At 40.3% G+C, this 20993-nt stretch overlaps 1 protein-coding gene across 1 annotated transcript in view; it reads right to left on the bottom strand.

Annotated features, from left to right (window-relative positions):
• The window catches only part of GABRR3 (gamma-aminobutyric acid type A receptor subunit rho3), a 54686-nt gene extending 35182 nt beyond the window's left edge, over nt 1-19504 (bottom strand). Inside the window, 2 exon segments of the mRNA XM_059063956.2 lie at nt 4891-5014; nt 19424-19504. Of these exon segments, the coding sequence (XP_058919939.1) occupies nt 4891-5012 (122 nt within the window). The 5' untranslated portion in view covers nt 5013-5014; nt 19424-19504.
• Nucleotides 19505-20993: the final 1489 nt, after the last annotated feature.

Here is a 20993-nt window from a genome sequence, read left to right as displayed (position 1 = left end):
TTTTTTTTTTTTTTGGTGGTACGTGGGCCTCTCACTGCTGTGGCCTCTCCCTTTGCGGAGCACAGGCTCCGGACGCGCAGGCTCAGCAGCCGTGGCTCACGGGCTCAGCCGCTCCACGGCATGTGGGATCTTCCCGGACCGGGGCACGAACCCGTGTCTTCTGCATCGGCAGGCGGACTCTCAACCACTGCGCCACCAGGGAAGCCCTGTTTTTTTTTTTTTTTTTTTTTTTTTTTTAGGAACCATATTTTTATGTTCCCCCCTCTCGTCAGTATCAGAAACTTTACTATAATTTTGTCACTAAGAAAGTGTGGGTTCAGGGGGAAGGAAGGGCTGGATTTTGAGTGGTTTCAGGGGAATAAAGGGGCCTTTGAGGAGGATATACTAGGCAGAGAACTAAAAAGTACCAGAACTGCTTGAGGAAAAGCAAATACATCTAACTCATTCTGATACACTGGTGTTTAGTAAGTGGAAAGACAAAAACTCATTTTAACTGAGTCATACTCAGCTGGTTGCTTTACCAAACTGCTTGCTTTCCCAAGGGCCTATATAGTTGATTAGTTTACTAGGATTAGGACTTGAAAATGACTAGGCCTGACTAAATAGACTATTTACCCAAGAGAGGCTATAATTAAGAAACATATTAAAAATATTTAATCTAGAGAGTTAACAGTGAGATAACAATTAAAAGTATGAATGCCATCTTATACCTATTAAATGAGCAGAAAACAAAAAAATTTTAGTACCAATGCTGCTAAGAATAGGATGAAATAGAAATGTTTAGACTTTGTGGGTAGCAATATACTCGTAAAACCTGTTTAGAAGTTGATTTTGAGAGCTACGAAGATAATTCACATCCTTTGATGCCAATCCAAGGAATGCAGTAGTCAGAAGGCAAATCAGTTGATCCAATTTTTGATCACAAAGAAAACCTTGATAATTCTGGATCCAATGTTTATTTTTAGGTCCCTGATGCTTTTGAAACTTCTTAGAGAGGACATGGTGCATTATACGGAGCGAATCTTGTGGCTTCAACTGAACTGCCCTTAAACTCATGACTCTGGGAATACACAGTTGACTTTAGTCAATGGCCCGTTTTTATAGAGGAAAATTCTACACGGACGGGCATTTCTGTGGAAGAGCAAGACAGAGAGAGTGCCCCACTTGAGACCCGACAGTTTCCATGACTTAACTTGTGTCTCTATCAAATCATGAGCTCAGTGAGGTCTCAGTTTCCTTGTCTGTGAAATGAAGAAATTGGACCAGATTAGGAGCTGGTTTGCAGACATTTTTTGGATAGCCCGTATGGCGTATTAAAGTGGAAAATTTCACATGAAAATCTGAATTTTTCTCTTGAAAAATCAGAAAATCTGGCAATACCAGGCTCAAGTTGTCTTATAAGAAGCCTTGACCTGACCAGTCTCTGCCCCCAGAGGAGCATATAACCCGTAGTTGCCAGTCTCTGCAACTCCCTTTGTTATTTGCAGTAGCAGTTGAATTGGCAAAATCTCTAGGACCCTCTTGGCTTCTACATTAGGTTCCTGGATGTGCTGGTAAGTGTTTAAGTGGCTCTCCTGGAAAAAAAAGCCCTATTTGTAGTGTTTGTTGATTTCCATGATGTAGACACTGTCACAATAGCTGATTTCAAGCTACAGATATGACAGAGATGTGTGTAGCCCATAGTGTAGTATAGTATAATATAGTATAGTTTTGTGTATTATAGTATACTACAGTTTATAGGATAGTATAGTACAGTATAGTGTAGTATTTCTACCAGACATAAATAGATATAAATAATGGAGAACAATAGACAATAGCAACATGTAGTAAAGTAGTTAGGAAGTGGTGAGTTTTAAGTATTTATTACCTTTGTTTTAAAAATAATTTATTTAGGGCTTCCCTGGTGGCGCAGTGGTTGAGAGTCCGTCTGCTGATGCAGGGGACATGGGTTCGTGCCCCGGTCCGGGAAGATCCCACATGCCGCGGAGCGTCTGGGCCCGTGAGCCATGGCCGCTGAGCCTGCGCGTCCAGAGCCTGCGCTCCGCAACGGGAGAGGCCACAGCAGTGAGAGGCCCGCATACCGCAAAAAATAATAATAATAATAATTTATTTAATTGTATATTTACATAATTTAATTTTAATAATGCTTATATTTAACAGCCTTAAAATTTAACAATCGGCTCTCGCAAGCCATTTTGAGCAGACACTGGCACTCTGCTGATTATTCTTAAAGCCAGAGACAGTGTGTTGTTCTTAACTCTCAACCCAATACGTGTCATACAAAAGGCACTCAGTACAATTGTTGAAAGAATGAATAAATATTCAGTGAGTCTAGATGCCTAATCCTCTTTGCATCCCTAGAGAGCCAAATCTCTCCCCTAGGCAAAACAGGAACATTTTCCCCCACCATACTTAATTTATTCACCAACTCCTCCTCTCCCCCATTTTGTCTTTAAGAAATAAAGGGAATGTTTGGATGAAAGATTTTTAAAATACTTGGATAAAAAAGGGAATCTTTGGGCAAAAGGTAAGATTATATTCTGAATGAAAAAGGTTAATAGCAAAGGATTTAAGGGCCTGATTGTAGGAAAACTGGCTCAAAATAATGTACATAAATGTGAGCTAATATATAAAGACATACTTCCTAATTTTCAAAGAAAGATCAGGCCTTTCTTCCATGTTCATTCTATTAGTTCTCTTGCATTATGACAGAGTGGATTGTTCAATCATTCATTCATTACTTATTTAATTACCGATAATCAGATTGTGTGTAGGGCAAAGAAACTCACAGCATTTATTCATGTACTAAGGTCTAAAGTATCCTGGGCTCTTTACTCTAGAAACTATCCTATACAGTAATTTCAGTATTTTTGTCAAAATGCCTTAAAATCTTCATGAGAGAGTGCTGAGTGACAGCTCAGAAACAGGCTGGCTGAATTATTCTGTTCACTGGGGAAAATGCCTGACTTTCATCTTAAGTGGCTGCTTCTGAACTAGGGTCTATGTTTTACACAATCCCTAGTGTCCTAGAGGATTTTTCTTTGAAGAACAAAAGAAGCAGATATAAATTTTAATGAATCATATTGTAGCTTATCGCTGAAAGGGGTACCTTAGAATATAGAGAAGTGAAGACAAATATGTTTGGCCCCATGGAGTAGGAAGCCCAGGGTCCCCTCTTCATATAAATAGATTCTAAAAATGAGACACCTAACAAAAGAGAGAAATTCCCACCCCACCACAAAGAACAGATGTTCTCCTCTTGTCCCTTAAATGACACCTAAAAACTACACATGGTAGGTTTTTCTGCAGCAACTCTTCCACTGAGAGTGTGCTGGTGAGATTGATGAGTTCCTATGACCAACTGGACAAACTTCCTATTGTTTGAGTCGTAGATGATATTTTAAGCAGTCTCTATTTGTTTCAAAATTAGATAAAATATACTACTATAATATACTAGATGTTACAAGCAATCTGAAAAAACATACAGTTTGGTTGTATAGCCCCACATTTCCCAAATATTGCTTGCCCAATTGCCTTGAAGAAGACTCAGGGTGTTTAAACTGGGCCAGATTTCATAGCATCTCAGATCTGCGTGTGGGAGCAGAAGCCTGGAAGGGAAGTGTGGGAGGTGGTCCTTGATTTTTCAGATCAGAGCAGGAATTAGGAATCTAGTGACCTTTCCTCCCCTCCCCCCATACCTCCTTTGTTTTTGGTCATTAAACCTGAGGCTTCAGAAGGATTTATTAAATTTTTATGTCCTTTCCTGATGTTATAGTGAGTGCTTCATAAATATCCAAGATGTGAGGGCAATCTGGCTGAAACAAAAGTTACCTCACTGATTGCTAAGGTTGGCTGGGTGATATTACTCACCTTTATTCCTCAATTTCTCCTACTGGGTCTTCTTGGGAATCTTGTGCTTGGTGAAAAGGAAAGACTTTCCCTACAACAGGAGGTCATTTCGTGGTTATTAAAGGGTAGTAGGGTGACTAATCGTTCTAGTTTGTCTGCGACTGAGGGGGTTCCTGGGACTTCTAGTGCTAAAAACCATGGAGGGCTTCCCTGGTGGCGCAGTGGTTGGGAATCCGCCTGCCGATGCAGGGGACACGGGTTCGTGCCCCGGTCCGGGAGGATCCCACATGCCGTGGAGCGGCTGGGCCCGTGAGCCATGGCCGCTGAGCCTGCACGTCCGGAGCCTGTGCTCCGCAACGGGAGAGGCCACAACAGTGAGAGGCCCGCGTACTTGAAAAACAACAAACGGGGGGCTTCCCTGGTGGCGCAGTGGTTGAGAATCCGCCTGCCGATGCGGGAGACACGGGTTCGTGCCCCGGTCCGGGAAGATCCCACGTGCCGCGGAGCGGCTGGGCCCGTGAGCCATGGCCGCTGGGCCTGCGCGTCCGGAGCCTGTGCTCCGCGACGGGAGAGGCCACAGCAGTGAGAGGCCCGCATACCGCAAAAAAAAAAAAAAAAAAAAAAAAAAAAAAAAAACGGCTTTAATGTCTTTCGGTACTGTCTCATCGATATACAGAACTATACACTCTGCAAGTACTTGACATTAGAAATTGGTGCTTAGACTAATTTCTACTCAAAAAATTTTAAAGGAACATTAAACTCATGTCGTTATTTATAATAAATGCATTACTCATTGGAGAAACACAATCCTTGAAATAAGATTCATACATGAGCCCTTTAACTGTTTTCTCCAAAAATAAGCAAATAAATGCCAACAGAAACCCCAGATTCTGCTCTTTCTATGCTAATTAGATGTGATTTATTTTGATGGGTGAATGCTACCTCTAGAGACAATCACTGCCACAAATACGTGCTACCATTAAAGATATAGTTCTGAGGCAGGTGGTGAGAGAAACTGGGACTACACTGTGGATATCTTACCGGGTCCACTTCACTGAAGAGAAGCAGCGCTGGTGAGGCTTCTTGATTTCACCAGCAGCACAAGCTTTTGACATCAGTGTGATCCAGATGCAGGTGAAGACCAACTGGGAAGCCGGGACCATCTCTGCTAAAAGAAAGGAATATAGATGGATGTTACCAATATTGCTTCTTCATGTGTCTTTTAAAAAGTAATTAGAGCGGGCTTCCCTGGTGGCGCAGTGGTTGAGAATCCGCCTGCCGATGCAGGAGACACGGGTTCGTGCCCTGGTCCGGGAAGATCCCACATGCCGCGGAGCGGCTGGGCTCGTGAGCCGTGGCCGCTAGGCCTGCGCGTCCGGAGCCTGTGCTCCGCAATGGGAGAGGCCACAACAGTGAGAGGCCCGCATACAAAAAAAAAAAAAAAGTAATTAGAGGGCTTCCCTGGTGGCGCAGTGGTTGAGAGTCCGCCTGCCGATGCAGGGGACGCGGGTTCGTGTCCTGCTCCGGGGGGATCCCACGTGCCGCGGAGTGGCTGGGCCCGTGAGCCATGGCCGCTGAGCCTGCGCGTCCGGAGCCTGTGCTCCGCAGCGGGAGAGGCCACAGCAGTGAGAAGCCCGCGTACCGAAGGAAAAAAAAAAAAAAAAAACACAACAAAAAGTAATTAGAGTGTCAGGTAAAAAGGTATCAAGGAAAAAAGGGAGACATTGCTTTCAATGCTGTGTTTGTTTTAGTAGGTTAAATGGATTGACATCATTTATAGGCAAACGTCTGTCTGGATCACCAGCAATTTAAGAAAAACAAAGCAGATTTTTTCATTTTGTTTCCATCCTTTAGTCCCTCTTTCCAGGGAAGGTTCTTAGTGGGATGCTTGATCCCCTACTCTAAACTCTCAGCTGCAGTCCTCCGCAGACAAAGTGAGATTAGGCATTAAATCCCCTTAATCCAACACAATATCCTTTGAATATATTTAATGACTCAGCAAAATAATATGCTTAATGAGAATAACGATTAGTTTAATTTTAGTTATAGTTTTAAAGATCCTTTCCTTCATCTCATGGCTGTTTTTTTTTAATCCAGAAAGGAATCTTTCCCTCTCCAAATGCATACAGATTGCCAGAATACAAACAAACTTAAATAATTATTTTATCAAATAAATAATCATATTTTAAGATGATGGTTTATTCCATTGATATAAAAAGTAGTTCAATTTAAGGTTTAATGTGGTGAGCAGCCAGATAAATAAAAAAAGAAATTAGTCTTGGGCAGTGGGTAAGGAATTACGTTAAATTATGGCCACATCGGCTCCTAAAGGTACTTGGCACACATCCAGTAGAAATATTCCCTCCATGTATGCAAAGTACCAGTGAATGGGCAGGTTAGTGAAATTCAGTTTCTCCAACTGGAAAAGCACAGAGTGAGCAATCCAGCAACAGCTGACCTGTTTACTAGGACTTAAGAAGAATGCTATTTTCTTCCCAGGGATATATTGTGAAGGAATTCTTAAATTTCCTCGAATTGATTTGTCTCCTTGACACTTCATATCCTATATTATTGCTTGATGGTGTTAATTTATTTTGATTTGGGTTATCTCTTCTCTTGGCCCATGCATCTCCTCCTATGTTTCTTTGGCATGTCTTTCCTCTTTAAAATATGTGTTTAATATAAAATATTACAAATATACAGAATGATGGAATAAACACTTAACCTTTCTCTTGATCCCGTTTAGTGTTTATCATTGTATACAGTTATACTATTATGTATATTATGTACAAATTTTTTGCATATTTCAGAAAGCTTAATAAAAATGGTGTTAAATTGTACTTTTACCTCTGCAACATACTTTTCCTCTCCACATTATGCTTAGATTTATTGTGTTGATAGTTGCAGTCCTAGTTAATTAATTTTTGAGGGCTGTATAGTATCTCACTGTGTAGATAACTAACATTTTATTTATTCTTTTGCTGATGGGCATTATTTCTTATTTTTCAATGATAATCTATTATAAGCAACCGTGCGGTGAATTTTTGTCAATATTTTCTTCTTCTCATACATAAGAGTTTCTCTAGGGTAAGTACCTAGGAGTAAAACTTCTAGGCTGAACAATCTTCACATCTTCAAATTTATAGGAGTCTACCATAATGCTCCTAAACATGACTGTACCAATTTACAGCCCCATTAGAAGTGAATGAGGGCCCTCATTTCTTAAAATCTTTTTTTAACATCAGTATTATCAGGCTTTTAAATGTTACCCAATCCAACCAGTGCTGTAGTTTTAATTTTAATGTCCCTAATGGCTAGAGAAGTTTGAGCATTCTTTTTTCGTGTATTTCTGGGCCAGTAAGCTTTCCTCTTCTGCAAAGAGCCATTCAATAGAAGAAATGTGAGGAAAGTTGCTGGTCTTAAGCTACTTCTGGAGGATGCCATCACGGTCAAAGTTTGTTTGTGATCTCATGAGATCCAGGGCCCTGATACTTGACCCGAGCACTCTCTGCTACCTGGGTCTGTTCTCTTCATTAAGTACCAGGATCTACACCAACATTTCCCAAAGTAGTTCTTGGCTACACTGGAGATGTTTTGTGAAAAAACGTTCTGTGTCAAGTGAGTTTGGGAAACACTATACAAAAAAAAAATTTTTTTGTGGCTGTTTACCAATAAAATTTGTTTGTTGACATTTGAATTTCATAGAGTTTTCATGTATCATGAAATCTTCTTCTCTTTTCTCCCCCAATTAAACACTGTAAAAACCATTGGGTGGGATGGATACAGCCCACGGGGCATAATTTGCCAACTGTGAGTCCCCAGTCTAGGTTGGGGATTCACAGTTCACATCACAGGGTTCAGTGAAAGTGCCCTCCTCCTTCAGCCACGAGGAGGTTGTGAGTTCAATGGTCTAGCCTCCGTGCTTATCTTACGAGATCTGTTGGAAACAGCGACACACCTGAGCTCTCCCCACTTGGAATATTTTCTTCCCCCGCCTTCTGGGATACTGGACTTGCCTGTTTTCCTCTTACATCTTGCTCATGCCTGCTCGGTTCTATTATCTTATCTCTCTTCCTCTAACAGATTTCACAGCACTCGAATGGCCCTATGCTCAGCACTTCAGTACTTCAGTACTCATCTTTCCTACCAACTCACTCATTTTGTGATCTCAGCCAGTCTCAAGGCTTTAAGAACTGTTCGTACACTCCCCAATTATATAATCAGTCCAGGCTTTTCTCCCCAAATTCCATCTCATACTCCTATGGTCTCAATATTTGTGTCCCCCAAATACAAATGCTGAAATCTTAACCCTCAAAGGTGATGGTTTTAGTAGGTGGAGTCTTTGGGAGGTGATTAGGATAAAGCCCTAAAAAATGGGATGAATGGTCTCGTAAAAGAGGCTCCAGAAAGATCTCTCACCCCTTCCACCATGTGAGGATAAAACAAGAAGTCTGCAACCTGGAAAACAGCCCTCATCTGACCAAGCTGGCACCCTGATCTTGGACATAAACTGTGAGAAATAAATTTCTGTTGTTTATAAACTGCCCAGTGTGTGGTATAGTGTGATAGAGGCCCAAACAGACTAAGACACATATCCAACTGCCTGCTTACTTGGATGTCTGATAAGCATCTCAAGCTCAACATGTCCAAAACTAAGTTTGTTAATATTCCTCCCCACAGCCCACCAATAGCCTTCTCTGTCTCAACTGATAACAACACTGTCTGTTCTTGACTCCTGTCTCTGACATTCCTTGTCCACCTTAAAAATACATCCCGGGTCCAAGTGCTTCTCCCCAGCGGCTCAGCTACTACCCTGGCCTTTTAGTCAGCATCATCTGTTGCTTGAACTATGGCAGTGGTGGCCTGTCTCCTTGCTTCTTCCCTTGCCTTGTTTCAGTTAATTCTTCTTCCCTTGCCTTGTTTCAGTTAATTCTCAACACAGCAACTAGCGATCCTTTAAAAATGTAAGTCAGATCAATTAACTCCTCTCTTCAAAACTCCACAATGGCTTCTCCTTTTCTTCAATTTGAAAAGTCTTTACAAAGGCTAGGAAAGCCTTACCTAATCTACAGCTCCCTCCTCTTCCTTGCCTTCTGGCTTCTCCACTGTTCCCTCCCCCACCACTGGCTGTAGAAATACTGACCTCTTTGTTGTTCCTGGAACACACCAAACACACTCCCACAGCAGGATCTTTGCACAGGTTGTCACCCTTGCCTGACCCACCCATCATATAGATCCTGACCCACCCAAGGATCTATATGACTAACTCCTTTAACAAATTTAAATCTTTGCTCAAATGTCATTTATTCAATGAAGCATACCCTAACCCCCCTTTAAAAACTGCAGTATGCTCCCTTTCCTTCAAACACCTGTTACAAATCTACCATATACTCCACTTAGCATGTTTTATACAATTTACTTATTATAGTTATTATTCATTCTCTGTCTAATCATGCTAGAATGTAAGCTTTACAAGGAAGCATTCTTTGTCTCTTTTGTTCCCTGGGGTATCCTAAACACTTCTAACCATTTTTGGCATATAATCAGTGTTTAATAAATATTTGTTACATTAAAAGCATCAGAAAAAATCCTGTTTAGTTCTGCTGAACTGCGTGTTTCTCAAACTAGGTTGACCTCAGACATCCATTTAAAAAAAAATGCACCAGACTTACTAATATTCTACAAAAAAAGTGCTCCTCCAGTGCACCCAGTTTGGGAAATTCTGATTTATCAGTAAATCTGTGCTTTACAAATTCTCCTTATCAAAATTCTATGTCCTAGCATCTCATGACTACTTTTTTTTTTTTAACATCTTTATCGGAGTACAATTGCTTTAAAATGGTGTGTTAGTTTCTGCTTTATAATAAAGTGAACCAGCTATACATATACATATATCCCCATATCTCTTCCCTCTTGCGTCTCCCTCCCACCCTCCCTATCCCACCCCTCTAGGTGGTCACAAAGCACCGAGCTGATCTCCCTGTGCTATGCAGCTGCTTCCCACTAGATATCTGTTTTACATTTGGTAGTGTATATAAGTCCATGCCACTCTCTCACTATGTCCCAGCTTACTCCTCCCCCTCCCCATGTCCTCAAGTCCATTCTGTAGTAGGTGTCCATCTTTCTTCCTGTCCTGTGCCTAGGCTCTTCATGACCATTTATTGTTTTTTTTTTTTTTAGATTCCATATATGTGTGTTAGTATAAGGTATTTGTTTTTCTCTTTCTGACTTACTTCACTCTGACAGACTCTAGGTCCATCCACCTCACTACAAATAACTCAATTTCGTTTGTTTTTATGGCTGAGTAATATTCCATTGTATATATGTGCCACATCTCCTTGATACATTCATCTGTCAATGGATGCGAAGCTTAGGTTGCTTCCATGTCCTGGCTATTGTAAATAGAGCTGCAATGAACATTGTGGTATATGACTCTTTTTGAATTACGGTTTTCTCAGGGTATATGCCCAGTAGTGGGATTGCTGGGTCAGATGGTAGTTCTATTTTCATTTCATTAAGCAGCCACCATACTGTTCTCCATAGTGGCTGTATCAATTTACATTCCCACTAACAGTGCAAGAGGGTTCCCTTTTCTCCACACCTTTACCAGCATTTATTGTTTGTAGATTTTTTGATGATGGCCATTCTGACTGGTATGAGATGATACCCCATTTTTTTTTTTTTTTTTTTTTTTGCTGTACGCGGGCTTCTCACTGTTGTGGCCTCTCCCTTTGTGGAACACAAGCTCCGGACGCACAGGCTCAGCGGCCATGGCTCACGGGCCTAGCCGCTCCGCGGCATGTGGGATCTTCCCGGACCGGGTCACGAACCCGTGTCCCCTGCATCGGCAGGCGGATTCTCAACCACTGCGCCACCAGGGAAGCCCACCCCATTGTATTTTTGATTTGCATTTCTCTAATGATTTATGATGTTGAGCATTCTTTCATGTGTTTGTTGGCAATTTGTATATCTTCTTTGGAGAAATGTCTGTTTAGGTCTTCTGCCCATTTTTGGATTGGGTTGTTTGTTTTTTTGATATTGAGCTGCATGAGCTGCTTGTAAATTTTGGAGGTTAATTCTTTGTCAGTGGCTTCATTTGCAAATATTTTCCCCCATTCTGAGGGGTGTCTTTTCATCTTATTTATGTTTTCCTTTACTGTGCAAAAGCTTTTAAATTTCATTAGGTCCCATTTGTTTATTTTTGTTTTTATTTCCATTTCTCTAGGAGGTGGGTCAAAAAATGATCTTGCTGTGATTTATGTCATAGAGTGTTCTGCCTATGTTTACTTCTAAGAGTATTATAGTGTCTGGCCTTACATTTAGGTCTTTAATCCATTTTGAGTTTATTTTTGAGTATGGTGTTAGGGAGTGTTCTACTTTCATTCTTTTACATGTAGCTGTCCAGTTTTCCCAGCACCACTTATTGAAGAGGCTGTGTTTTCTCCATTGTATATTCTTGCCTCCTTAATCAAAAATAAGGTGACCAGGGCTTCCCTGGTGGCATAGTGGTTGAGAGTCCACCTTGTTGGACTCTTGTTGTAAAGCCGATGCAGGGGACACGGGTTCGTGCCGCAGTCCGGGAAGATCCCACATGCCGCGGAGCGGCTGGGCCCATGAGCCATGGCTGCTGAGCCTGCACATCCAGATCCTGTGCTCTGCAATGGGAGAGGCCACAGCAGTGAGAGGCCCCCGTACCGCAAAATAAATAAATAAATAATATATAAATAAATAAATAAATACGGTGACCATATGTGCGTGGGTTTATCTCTGGGCTTTCGATCCTGTTCCAATTGATCTATATTTCTGTTTTTGTGCCAGTACCATACTGTCTTGATTACTGTAGCTTTGTAGTATAATCTGAAGTCAGGGAGCCTGATTCCTCCAGCTCCATTTTTCTTTCCCAAGATTGCTTTGGCTATTTGGGGTCTTTTGAGTGTCCATACAAATTGTGAATTTTTTTGTTCTAGTTCTGTGAAAAATGCCAGTGGTAGTATGATAGGGATTGCATTGAATTTGTAGATTGCTTTGGGTAGTAGAGTCATTTTCACAATGTTGATCCTTCCAATCCAAGAACATGGTATATCTCTCCACCTGTTTCTATCATCTTTAATTTCTTTTCTTTAATTTCTTTCATCAGTGTCTTATAGTTTTCTGGATACAGGTCTTTTGTCTCCTTAGGTAAGTTTATTCCTAGGTATTTTATTCTTTTTGTTGCAATGGTAAATGGGATTATTTCCTTAATTTCTCTTTCAGATTTTTCATCATTAGTGTATAGGAATACAAGAGATTTCTGTGCATTAATTTTGTATCCTGCTACTTTACCAAATTCATTGATTAGCTCTTGCAGTTTTCTGGTAGCATCTTTAGGATTCGCTATGTATAATATCATGTCATCTACAAACAGTGACAGCTTTATCTCTTATATTCTGATTTGGTTTCCTTTTATTTCCTTTTCTTCTCTGATTGCTGTGGCTAAAACTTCCAAAACTATGTTGAATAATAGTGGCAAGAGTGGACAACCTTGTCTTGTTCCTGATCCATTTCCTGTGGAAATGGTTTCAGTTTTTCACCATTGAGGATGAGGTTGGCTCTGGGTTTTTCATATATGGCCTTTATTATTTTGAGGTGAGTTCCCTTTATGCCTACTTTCTGGAGGGTTTTTATCATAAATGGGTGTTGAATTTGGTCAAAAGTTTTTCTGCATCTATTGAGATGATCATATGGTTTTTATTCTGCAATTTGTTAATATGGTGTATCACATTGATTGATTTGCATATATTGAAGAATACTTGCATTCCTGGGATAAACCCCACTTGATCATGGTGTATGATCCTTTTAATGTGGTGTTGGATGCTGTTTGCTAGTATTTTGTTGAGGATTTTTGCATCTATGTTCATCAGTGATATTGGCCTGTAGTTTTCTTTTTTTGTGACATATTTGTCTGGTTTGGGTATCAGGGTGATGGTGGCCTCGTAGAATGCATTTGGGAGTGTTCCTCCTTCTGATATATTTTGGAAGCGTTTGAGAAGGATAGGTGTTAGCTCTTCTCTAAATGTTTGATAGAATTCGCTTGTGAAGCCATCTGGTCCTGGGCTTTTGTTTGTTGGAAGATTGTTAATCACAGTTACAATTTCAGTGCTTGTGATTGGTCTGTTTATACTTTCTATTTCTTCCTGGTTCAGTCTCAGAAGGTTGTGCTTTTCTAAGAATTTGTCCAATTCTTCCAGGTTGTCCATTTTATTGGCATATAGTTGCTTGTAGTAATCTCTCATGATCCTTGTATTTCTGCAGTGTCAGTTGTTACTTCTCCTTTTTCATTTCTAATTCTATTGATTTGAGTCATCTCCCTTTTTTTCTTGATGAGTCTGGCTAATGTTTTATCAATTTTGTTTATCTTCTCAAAGAACCAGCTTTTAATTATTGATCTTTGCTATAGTTTCCTTCATTTCTTTTTCATTTATTTCTGATATGATCTTTTTGATTTCTTTCCTTCTGCTAACTTTTGGGTTTTTTTGTTCTTCTTTCTCTAATTGCTTTAGGTGTAAGGTTAGGTTGTTTACTTGATATGTTTCTTGTTTCTTAAGGTAGGATTGTATTGGTATAAACTTTCCTCTTAGAACTACTTTTGCTGCAGCCCATAGGTTTTGGGTCATTGTGTTTTCATTGTCATTTGCTTCTAGGTATTTTTTTATTTCCTCTTTGATTTCTTCAGTGATCTTTTGGTTCTTAACTAGTGTATTGTTTAGCCTCCATGTGTTTGTATTTTTTACGGATTTTTTTTCCAGTAATTGATATCTAGTCTCATAGCACTGTGGTCAGAAAAGACACTTGATATGACTTCAATTTTCTTAAATTTAGCAAGGCTTGATTTGTGACCCAAGATATGATCTATCCTGGAGAATGTTCCATGAGCACTTGAGTAGAAAGTATATTCTATTGTTTTTGGATGGAATATCCTATAAATATCAATTAAATCCATATTGTTTAATGTATCATTTAAAGCTTGTGTTTCGTTACTTAGTTTCATTTTGGATGATCTGTCCATTGGTGAAAGTGGAGTGTTAAAGTCCCCTACTATGATTGTGCTACTGTTGATTTCCCCTTTTATGGCTGTTAGTATTTACCTTATGTATTGAGCTGCTCCTATGTTGGGTGCATAAATATTTACAATTATTATATCTTCTTCTTGGATTGATCCCTTGATCATTATGTAGTGTCCTTCTTTGTTTCTTGTAATAGTCTTTGTTTTAAAGTCTGTTTTGTCTGATAAGAAAATTGCTACTCTAGCTTTCTTTTGGTTTCCATTTGCATGGAATATCTTTTTACATCCACTCACTTTCAGTTTCTATGTGTCCTTAGGTCTGAAGTGGGTCTCTTGTAGACAGAATATATATGGGTCTTGTTTTTGTATCCATTCAGCCAGTCTATGTCTTTTGTTTGGAGCATTTAATCCATTTACATTTAAAGTAATTATTGATATGTATGTTCCTATTACCATTTTCTTAATTGTTTTGGGTTTGTTTTTGTATGTCTTTTCCTTCTCTTGTGTTTCTTGCCTAGAGAAGTTCTTCTAGCATTTGTTGTAAAGCTGGTTAGGTGGTGCTGAACTCTCTCGGCTTTTGCTTGTCTGTAACGGTTTTAATTTCTCCATCAAATCTGAATGAGATCCTTGTTGTGTAAAGTAATGTTGGTTGTAGGATTTTAACCTTTCATCACTTTAAATATGTCCTGCTACTCCCTTCTGGCTTGCAGAATTTCTGCTGAAAGATCAGCTGTTAACCTTATGGGGATTCCCTTGTATGTTATTTGTTGCTTTTAATATTTTTTCTTTGTATCTAATTTTTGATAGTTTGATTAATCTGTGTCTTGGTTGTTTCTCCTTGGATTTATCCTGTATGGGACTCTCTGCATTTCCTGGACTCGATTAACTATTTCCTTTCCCATATTAGGGAAGTTTTCAACTATAATCTTTTCAAATATTTTCTTAGTCCCTTTGTTTTTCTCTTCCTCTTCTGGGAGCCCTATAATTCAAATGTTGGTGTGTTTAATGGTGTCCCAGAGGTCTCTGAGACTGTCCTCAATTCTTTAAATTCTTTTTTCTTTATTCTGCTCTGCAGTAGTTGTTTCCACTATTTTATCTTCCAGGTTACTTCTCCGTTTTTCTGCCTCAGTTATTCTGCTATTGATTCCTTCTAGAGAATTTTAAATTTCATTTATTGTGTTGTTCATCATTGTTTGTTTGCTCTTTAGTTCTTCTAAGTCCTTGTTAAACGTTTCTTGTATTTTCTTCATTCTATTTCCAAGATTTTGGATCATCTTTACTATCATTATTCTGAATTCTTTTTCAGGTAGACTGCCTATTTCCTCTTCATTTGCTTGGTCTGGTGGGTGTTTACCTTGCTCCTTCATCTGCTGTGTGTTTTTCTGTCTTCTCATTTTGCTTATCTTACTGTGTTTGGGTTCTCCTTTTTGTAGGCTGCAGGTTCATAGTTCCCATTGTTTTTGGTGTCTGCCCCCAGTGGCTAAGGTTGGTTCAGTGTGTTGTGTAGGCTTCCTGGTGGAGGGGACTAGTGCCTGTGTTCTGCTGGATGAGGCTGGATCTTGTCTTTCTGGTGGGCAGGTCCACATCTGGTGGTGTGTTTTGGGGTGTCTGTGGCCTTATTGTGATTTTAGGCAGCCTCTCTGCTAATGGGTGGGGTTGTGTTCCTGTCTTGCTAGTTGTTTGGCATAGGGTGTCCAGCACTGTAGCTTGCTGGTCATTGAGTGGATCTAGGTCTTGGCGTTGAGATGGAGATCTCTGGGAGATTTTCACCATTTGATATTACGTGGAGCTGGGAGGTGTCTTGTGGACCAATGTCCTGAACTCAGCTCTCCCACTTCAGAGGCACAGGCCTGATGCCTGGCTGGAGCACCAGGACCCTGTCATCCACACGGGTCAGAATAAAAGGGAGAAAAAAAGAAAGAAAGAAAGAGAAAAATAAAATAAAGTTATTAAAATAGAAAATAATTATTGAAAATAAAAAAATTTTAAGTAATTTTTAAAAAAAGAAAGAAAGAAAGAAGGGAGGAAACACACCCAAAAACAAATCTACCAATGATAACAAGCACTAAAATCTATACTAAAAACAAACAAACAAACAAAAACCGGACAGACAGAACACTAGGGCAAATGGTAAAAGCAAAGCTATACAGACAAAATCACACACAGAAGCATACACATACACACTCAGAAAAAGAGAAAAATGGAAAAAATATGTATATATCATTGCTCCCAAAGTCCACTGCCTCATTTTGGGATGATTCGTTGTCTCTTCAGGTATTCCACAGATGCAGGCTACATCAAGTTGATTGTGGATATTTAATCTGGGGCTCCTGAGGCTGCTGGGAGAGATTTCCCTTTTTCTTCTTTGTTCGCACAGCTTCCGGGGTTTACCTTTGGATTTGGACCTGCCTCTGTGTGTAGGTTGCCTGAGGGCGTCTGTTCTTCTCTCAGACAGGACGGGGTTAAAGGAGCAGCTGATTCGGGGTCTCTGGCTCACTCAGGCCAGGGGGAGGGAGGGGCACGGATGCGGGGCAAGCCTGCGGCGGTAGAGGCCAGCATGACATTGCAGCAGCCTGAGGTGCGCCATGTGTTCTCCCGGGGAAGTTGTCCCTGGATCACGGGACCCTGGCAGTGGCAGGCTGCACAGGCTCCCGGGAGGGGCAGTGTGGATAGTGACCTGTGCTTGCACACAGGCTTCTTGGTGGAGGCAGCAGCAGCCTTAGCGTCTCATGCACGTCTCTGGTGTCCACGCTGATAGCCACAGCTTGCGCCCGTCTCTGGAGCTTGTTTAGGTGGTGCTCTTAATCCCCTCTCCTCGTGCATCAGGAAGCAAAGAGGGAAGAAAAAGTCTCTTGCCTCTTCGGCTGCTCTGGACTTTTTCCCGGACTCCCTCCCGGCCAGCTGTGGGGCACTAGCCCCCTTCAGGCTGTGTTCACGCCGCCAACCCCAGTCCTCTCCCTGGGATCTGACCTCCGAAGCCCAAGACTCAGCTCCCAGCCCCCGCCTGTCCTGGCGGGTGAGCAGACAAGCCTCTTGGGCTGGTGAGTGCTGGTCGGCACTGATCCTCTGTGCGGGAATCTCTCCGCTTTGCCCTCCGCACCCTGTTGGCTGTGGTCTCCTCCTCAGCTCCGAAGCTTCCCCCCTCCGCCACCCGCAGTCTCCGCCCGCAAAGGGGCTTCTAGTGTATGGGAACCTTTCCTCCTTCACAGTCCCCTCCCACTGGTGCAGGTCCCGTCCCTATTCTTTGTCTGTTTTTTCTTTTTTTCTTTTGCCCTACCCAGGTACGTGGGGAGTTTCTTGCCTTTTGGGAGGTCTGAGGTCTTCTGCCAGCGTTCAGTAGGTGTTCTGTAGGAGTTGTTCCACATGTAGATGTATTTCTGATGTATCTGTGGGGAGGAAGGTGATCTCCGCGTCTTACTCTTCCACCATCTTGAAGCTCCTCTCATGACTACTTTTGATGACTACTAAACTTTTAAGTTCATAATGAAATATTGATAGCTGATGAAGGGTTGGCAAGACAGTAAGAGGGGATGTCTTGTAACAATACTTTGAGCTGAAGGAATGAAGCACTAAAGTAGAATTTCATCCACCTGTCAGGTAGGCAGTGGAGCTATTTTGGGGGACACATGTTTTTTACAAATGTCTGGCAGGTCATATGCCTTCTCACCATCACTTAATCATATCAGGGTGCTCTGGGTGTCCCCTTCCACATTGTAGAAATGACACAAATCCACCTGACCTCTTCATTGAATAATCTTTGCTAGAACAACTATCCATATCAATATTAACATTAAGGGAGGAATAAAAGCAGTTTAAAATTTGTTAGTTATGAATTTTAAGTCTGCATAAAAATAAAAATAAGGCAATGGCCTGGGATACAAAGAGTTGGCTCACAGAAGGTCTTAGGGTTTCAATTCAATTACAGTAAGGCATCTGTCTCTGTTGTTGCTGAATCTGCTCCTTATCCCTTTAGTGCTTTCTTTGCAAACCTAGTAAGCTTCTTAAGAAAAGAGCAGAAAACCATATCTATCAAAATTAGAAAGTGGTGGGCTACCTTGGTGGCACAGTGGTTGAGAGTCCGCCTGCCGATGCAGGGGACACGGGTTCGTGCCCCAGTCCGGGAAGATCCCACATGCTGCAGAGCGGCTGGGCCCGTGAGCCAAGGCCACTGAGCCTGCGCATCCGGAGCCTGTGCTTCGCAACGAGAGAGGCCACAGCAGTGAGAGGCCCGTGAACCGCAAAAAAAAAAAAAAAAAAAAAAAAAAAATTAGATTTTTTTTATCATCTTTATTGAAGTATAATTTCTTTACATTGTTGTGTTAGTTGCTGCTGTATAACAAAGTGAATCAGCTATACATATACATATATCCCCATATCCCCTCCCTCTTGTGTCTCCCTCCCTCCCACCCTCCCTATCCCACCCCTCTAGGTGGTCACAAAGCACCAAGCTGATCTCCCCGAGCTATGCGGCTGCTTCCCACTAGCTATCCTTCGGTGCATTGGAAATGCAATATAACATGGCCATGTCAAGAGCAGCCACTAGGAGGCATTTGCTATCCCTCCAAAAAACCTTGCTCTCACTCATAAATGGTGTTTTCTCTTTCGTTTCCCAGAATTACCAGAGCCCCGATGGAGCATCTTTCCAACCCACTGCCCTCTTTCATTCCCCTCCGACTTCATTCCTGAGATACAGAATCAACAGTGATGGGAGCGGGGACTCCACGTTAGTGGAAAGCGGGTGACAGGAATGCAATCTTCATCATAGTGTAATAATATAATATAACCACGAGATGGCAGCACAGACTACACAATATTGTTTGAAGAGTCATGAAATGAAAACCACAGACTAAATGATTAGCACTTATGATATTGCAAAATTAAATGAAAAGATTAATAATATAATGCCAAATGATTCAGGCAAAAAGAAAATCCCTGTTATTCAGGAAAACGCAATTATTTACCTTGCGTGAAGACTGAGCATATTTTAAAGCATCTTTTATAGATATAAGAATAGCATTTCGTTTTATCTCTGGGAACGCTAGGTTATAGAGGTGAACACTGGAAAAACAAACTTTCCAGAGAAAGACAAATATCATATGATATCACCTATATGTGGAATCTAAAAAGATGATACAAATGAACTTATTTAGAAAACAGAAACAGACTCACAGACATAGAATACAAATTTAGACCAAAGGGAAAGGGAGAAGGGGCGTAAATTGGGAATTTGGGATTAGCAGGTACAAACTACTATATATAAAATAGATAAACAACAAGGTCTTACCATATAGTAAAGGAAACTATCTTCAATATTTTGTAATAAACTATAATGAAAAAGAATATGAAAATAAAGCCTATATATAGGCTGAATCACTTTGCTGTACACCAGAAACTAACACAACATTGTCAATCAATTATACTTCAATAAAAATGACACTTTCCATCAAAATAAAGTGTCATGAGTAATGTATTGAAAGGACATGGGATAAGGAACTAGGAGACTTGGCTCTGGGATGGGATGTGGCACTTAACTGTATGATTTTTAGAAAGCTTAACCTCTCTGGGCTCCATTTCCTCTTCTGTATTCATTAGGCAGATGGATTTAGATGATTTCTGAAATCCCTGAGGAGACAATCAAATATAGTGGTTAAGAATGTGCTCTTTGGCAACAGACTTCCTAGGTGCAAATTCTTGCACTTACTAGATGTGTGAACATGGGCAATGGCTGGATATTTTTCTCTGAGTCAGTTACTTCATATGTCAATTCGGTATGACATCACTAGGACCTATCTCTTAGGATTATAGTCAGAATTGATGGGATAATACCATGTGTTTAGCACAATGTCTAGTACATTGAAAATACAAAATTAACATAATTAATGTTAACTGCCAATCTTATTCATCTTTATTAATGCAGTCTTTGCATTTCCAACATCATGACTTTGATCAAAACTACCAGCATTCTCCTAGTTTCCAGTCTTGAAAGTTTGAAGTCATCTTTGACCCCTACCTTTTCAAGGCTTGAATGTTTTTGGTTTATTTGGGTTTTTTTGCTTCAGAACTTCTTTTTTTTTTTCTTTTTAGTTCCCTGGTCTTCCCAATGCCACTAGACTGTTTTGCCTCTAACATAAATAAATACCTCAATCAGCCTCCTTGCTCCAAGCTTTCTATTTTACTCTCTTCCATATGCTTTTGCCAAATTTCTATTAGTGATACTTCTTTTTTCTAACTTCTTTTCTCTGGTTAAAATGTTTTCATATTGCCTATAGGAGAATGCCTATTCTGTTACATTGGCCTATGTTACTACACCTTTGCAAATACTGTAATCACTGTAGCTTTATTGTAAATAAATCTTAAAATCCTCCAACTTCATTCTTATTCAAAGCTGTTATAGTTATTCTAGTTCCTTTGTTCTTCTGTATAAGTCTTAGAGTCAGTTTTCTACATCTAAAAAATTCTGCTAGGATTTTGATTGGCATTTCATTAAATATGTAGGTCAGTTTGGTGAGAATAGACATCTTATGTTGAACCTTCCAATCACAGAGCATGGTATGTCTCTACTTAGGTCTTTAATGACTTCTTTTAATAGTGTTTTATAGTTTTCAGCATCTAGATCTTGTACATATTTTATTAGATTTAATGCCTAAGTATTTATATTTTTGGAGTTATTATAAATGGCACTGGTTTTTAAAATTTTGTCTTCCAATTATACATTGCTAGTATATAGAAATATAATTAATTTTTTCCTCAATTAAGAAATTGTGGAAAAATACATAACATAAAATTGATCTTAATCATTTTTCAGTGAACAGTCAGGTATGTATTAAATACATTCAAATTATTGTGCAACCATCAATACCATTCATCTCCAGAACTCTCTCCTCTTTTGTTTTTAAGACAATTTTTAAAGAGTAGTTAATGGTTCACAGCATTTAAGTTTCCTCCATATCTTTTCATGGCTTGATAGCTCATTTCCTTTTAGCACTGAATAATATTCCAGTGTCTGGATGTACCACAGTTTATTTATCCATTTACCTACTATAAAGGACATCTTGGTTGCTTTCCAATTTTGGCAGTTATGAATAAAGCTGCTGTAAACATC

This window comes from Kogia breviceps, chromosome 5, assembly GCF_026419965.1.
Source record: "Kogia breviceps isolate mKogBre1 chromosome 5, mKogBre1 haplotype 1, whole genome shotgun sequence".
NCBI classification, from domain to species: Eukaryota; Metazoa; Chordata; class Mammalia; order Artiodactyla; family Physeteridae; genus Kogia; species Kogia breviceps.
This window is presented reverse-complemented; position numbering and strand designations above follow the sequence as displayed.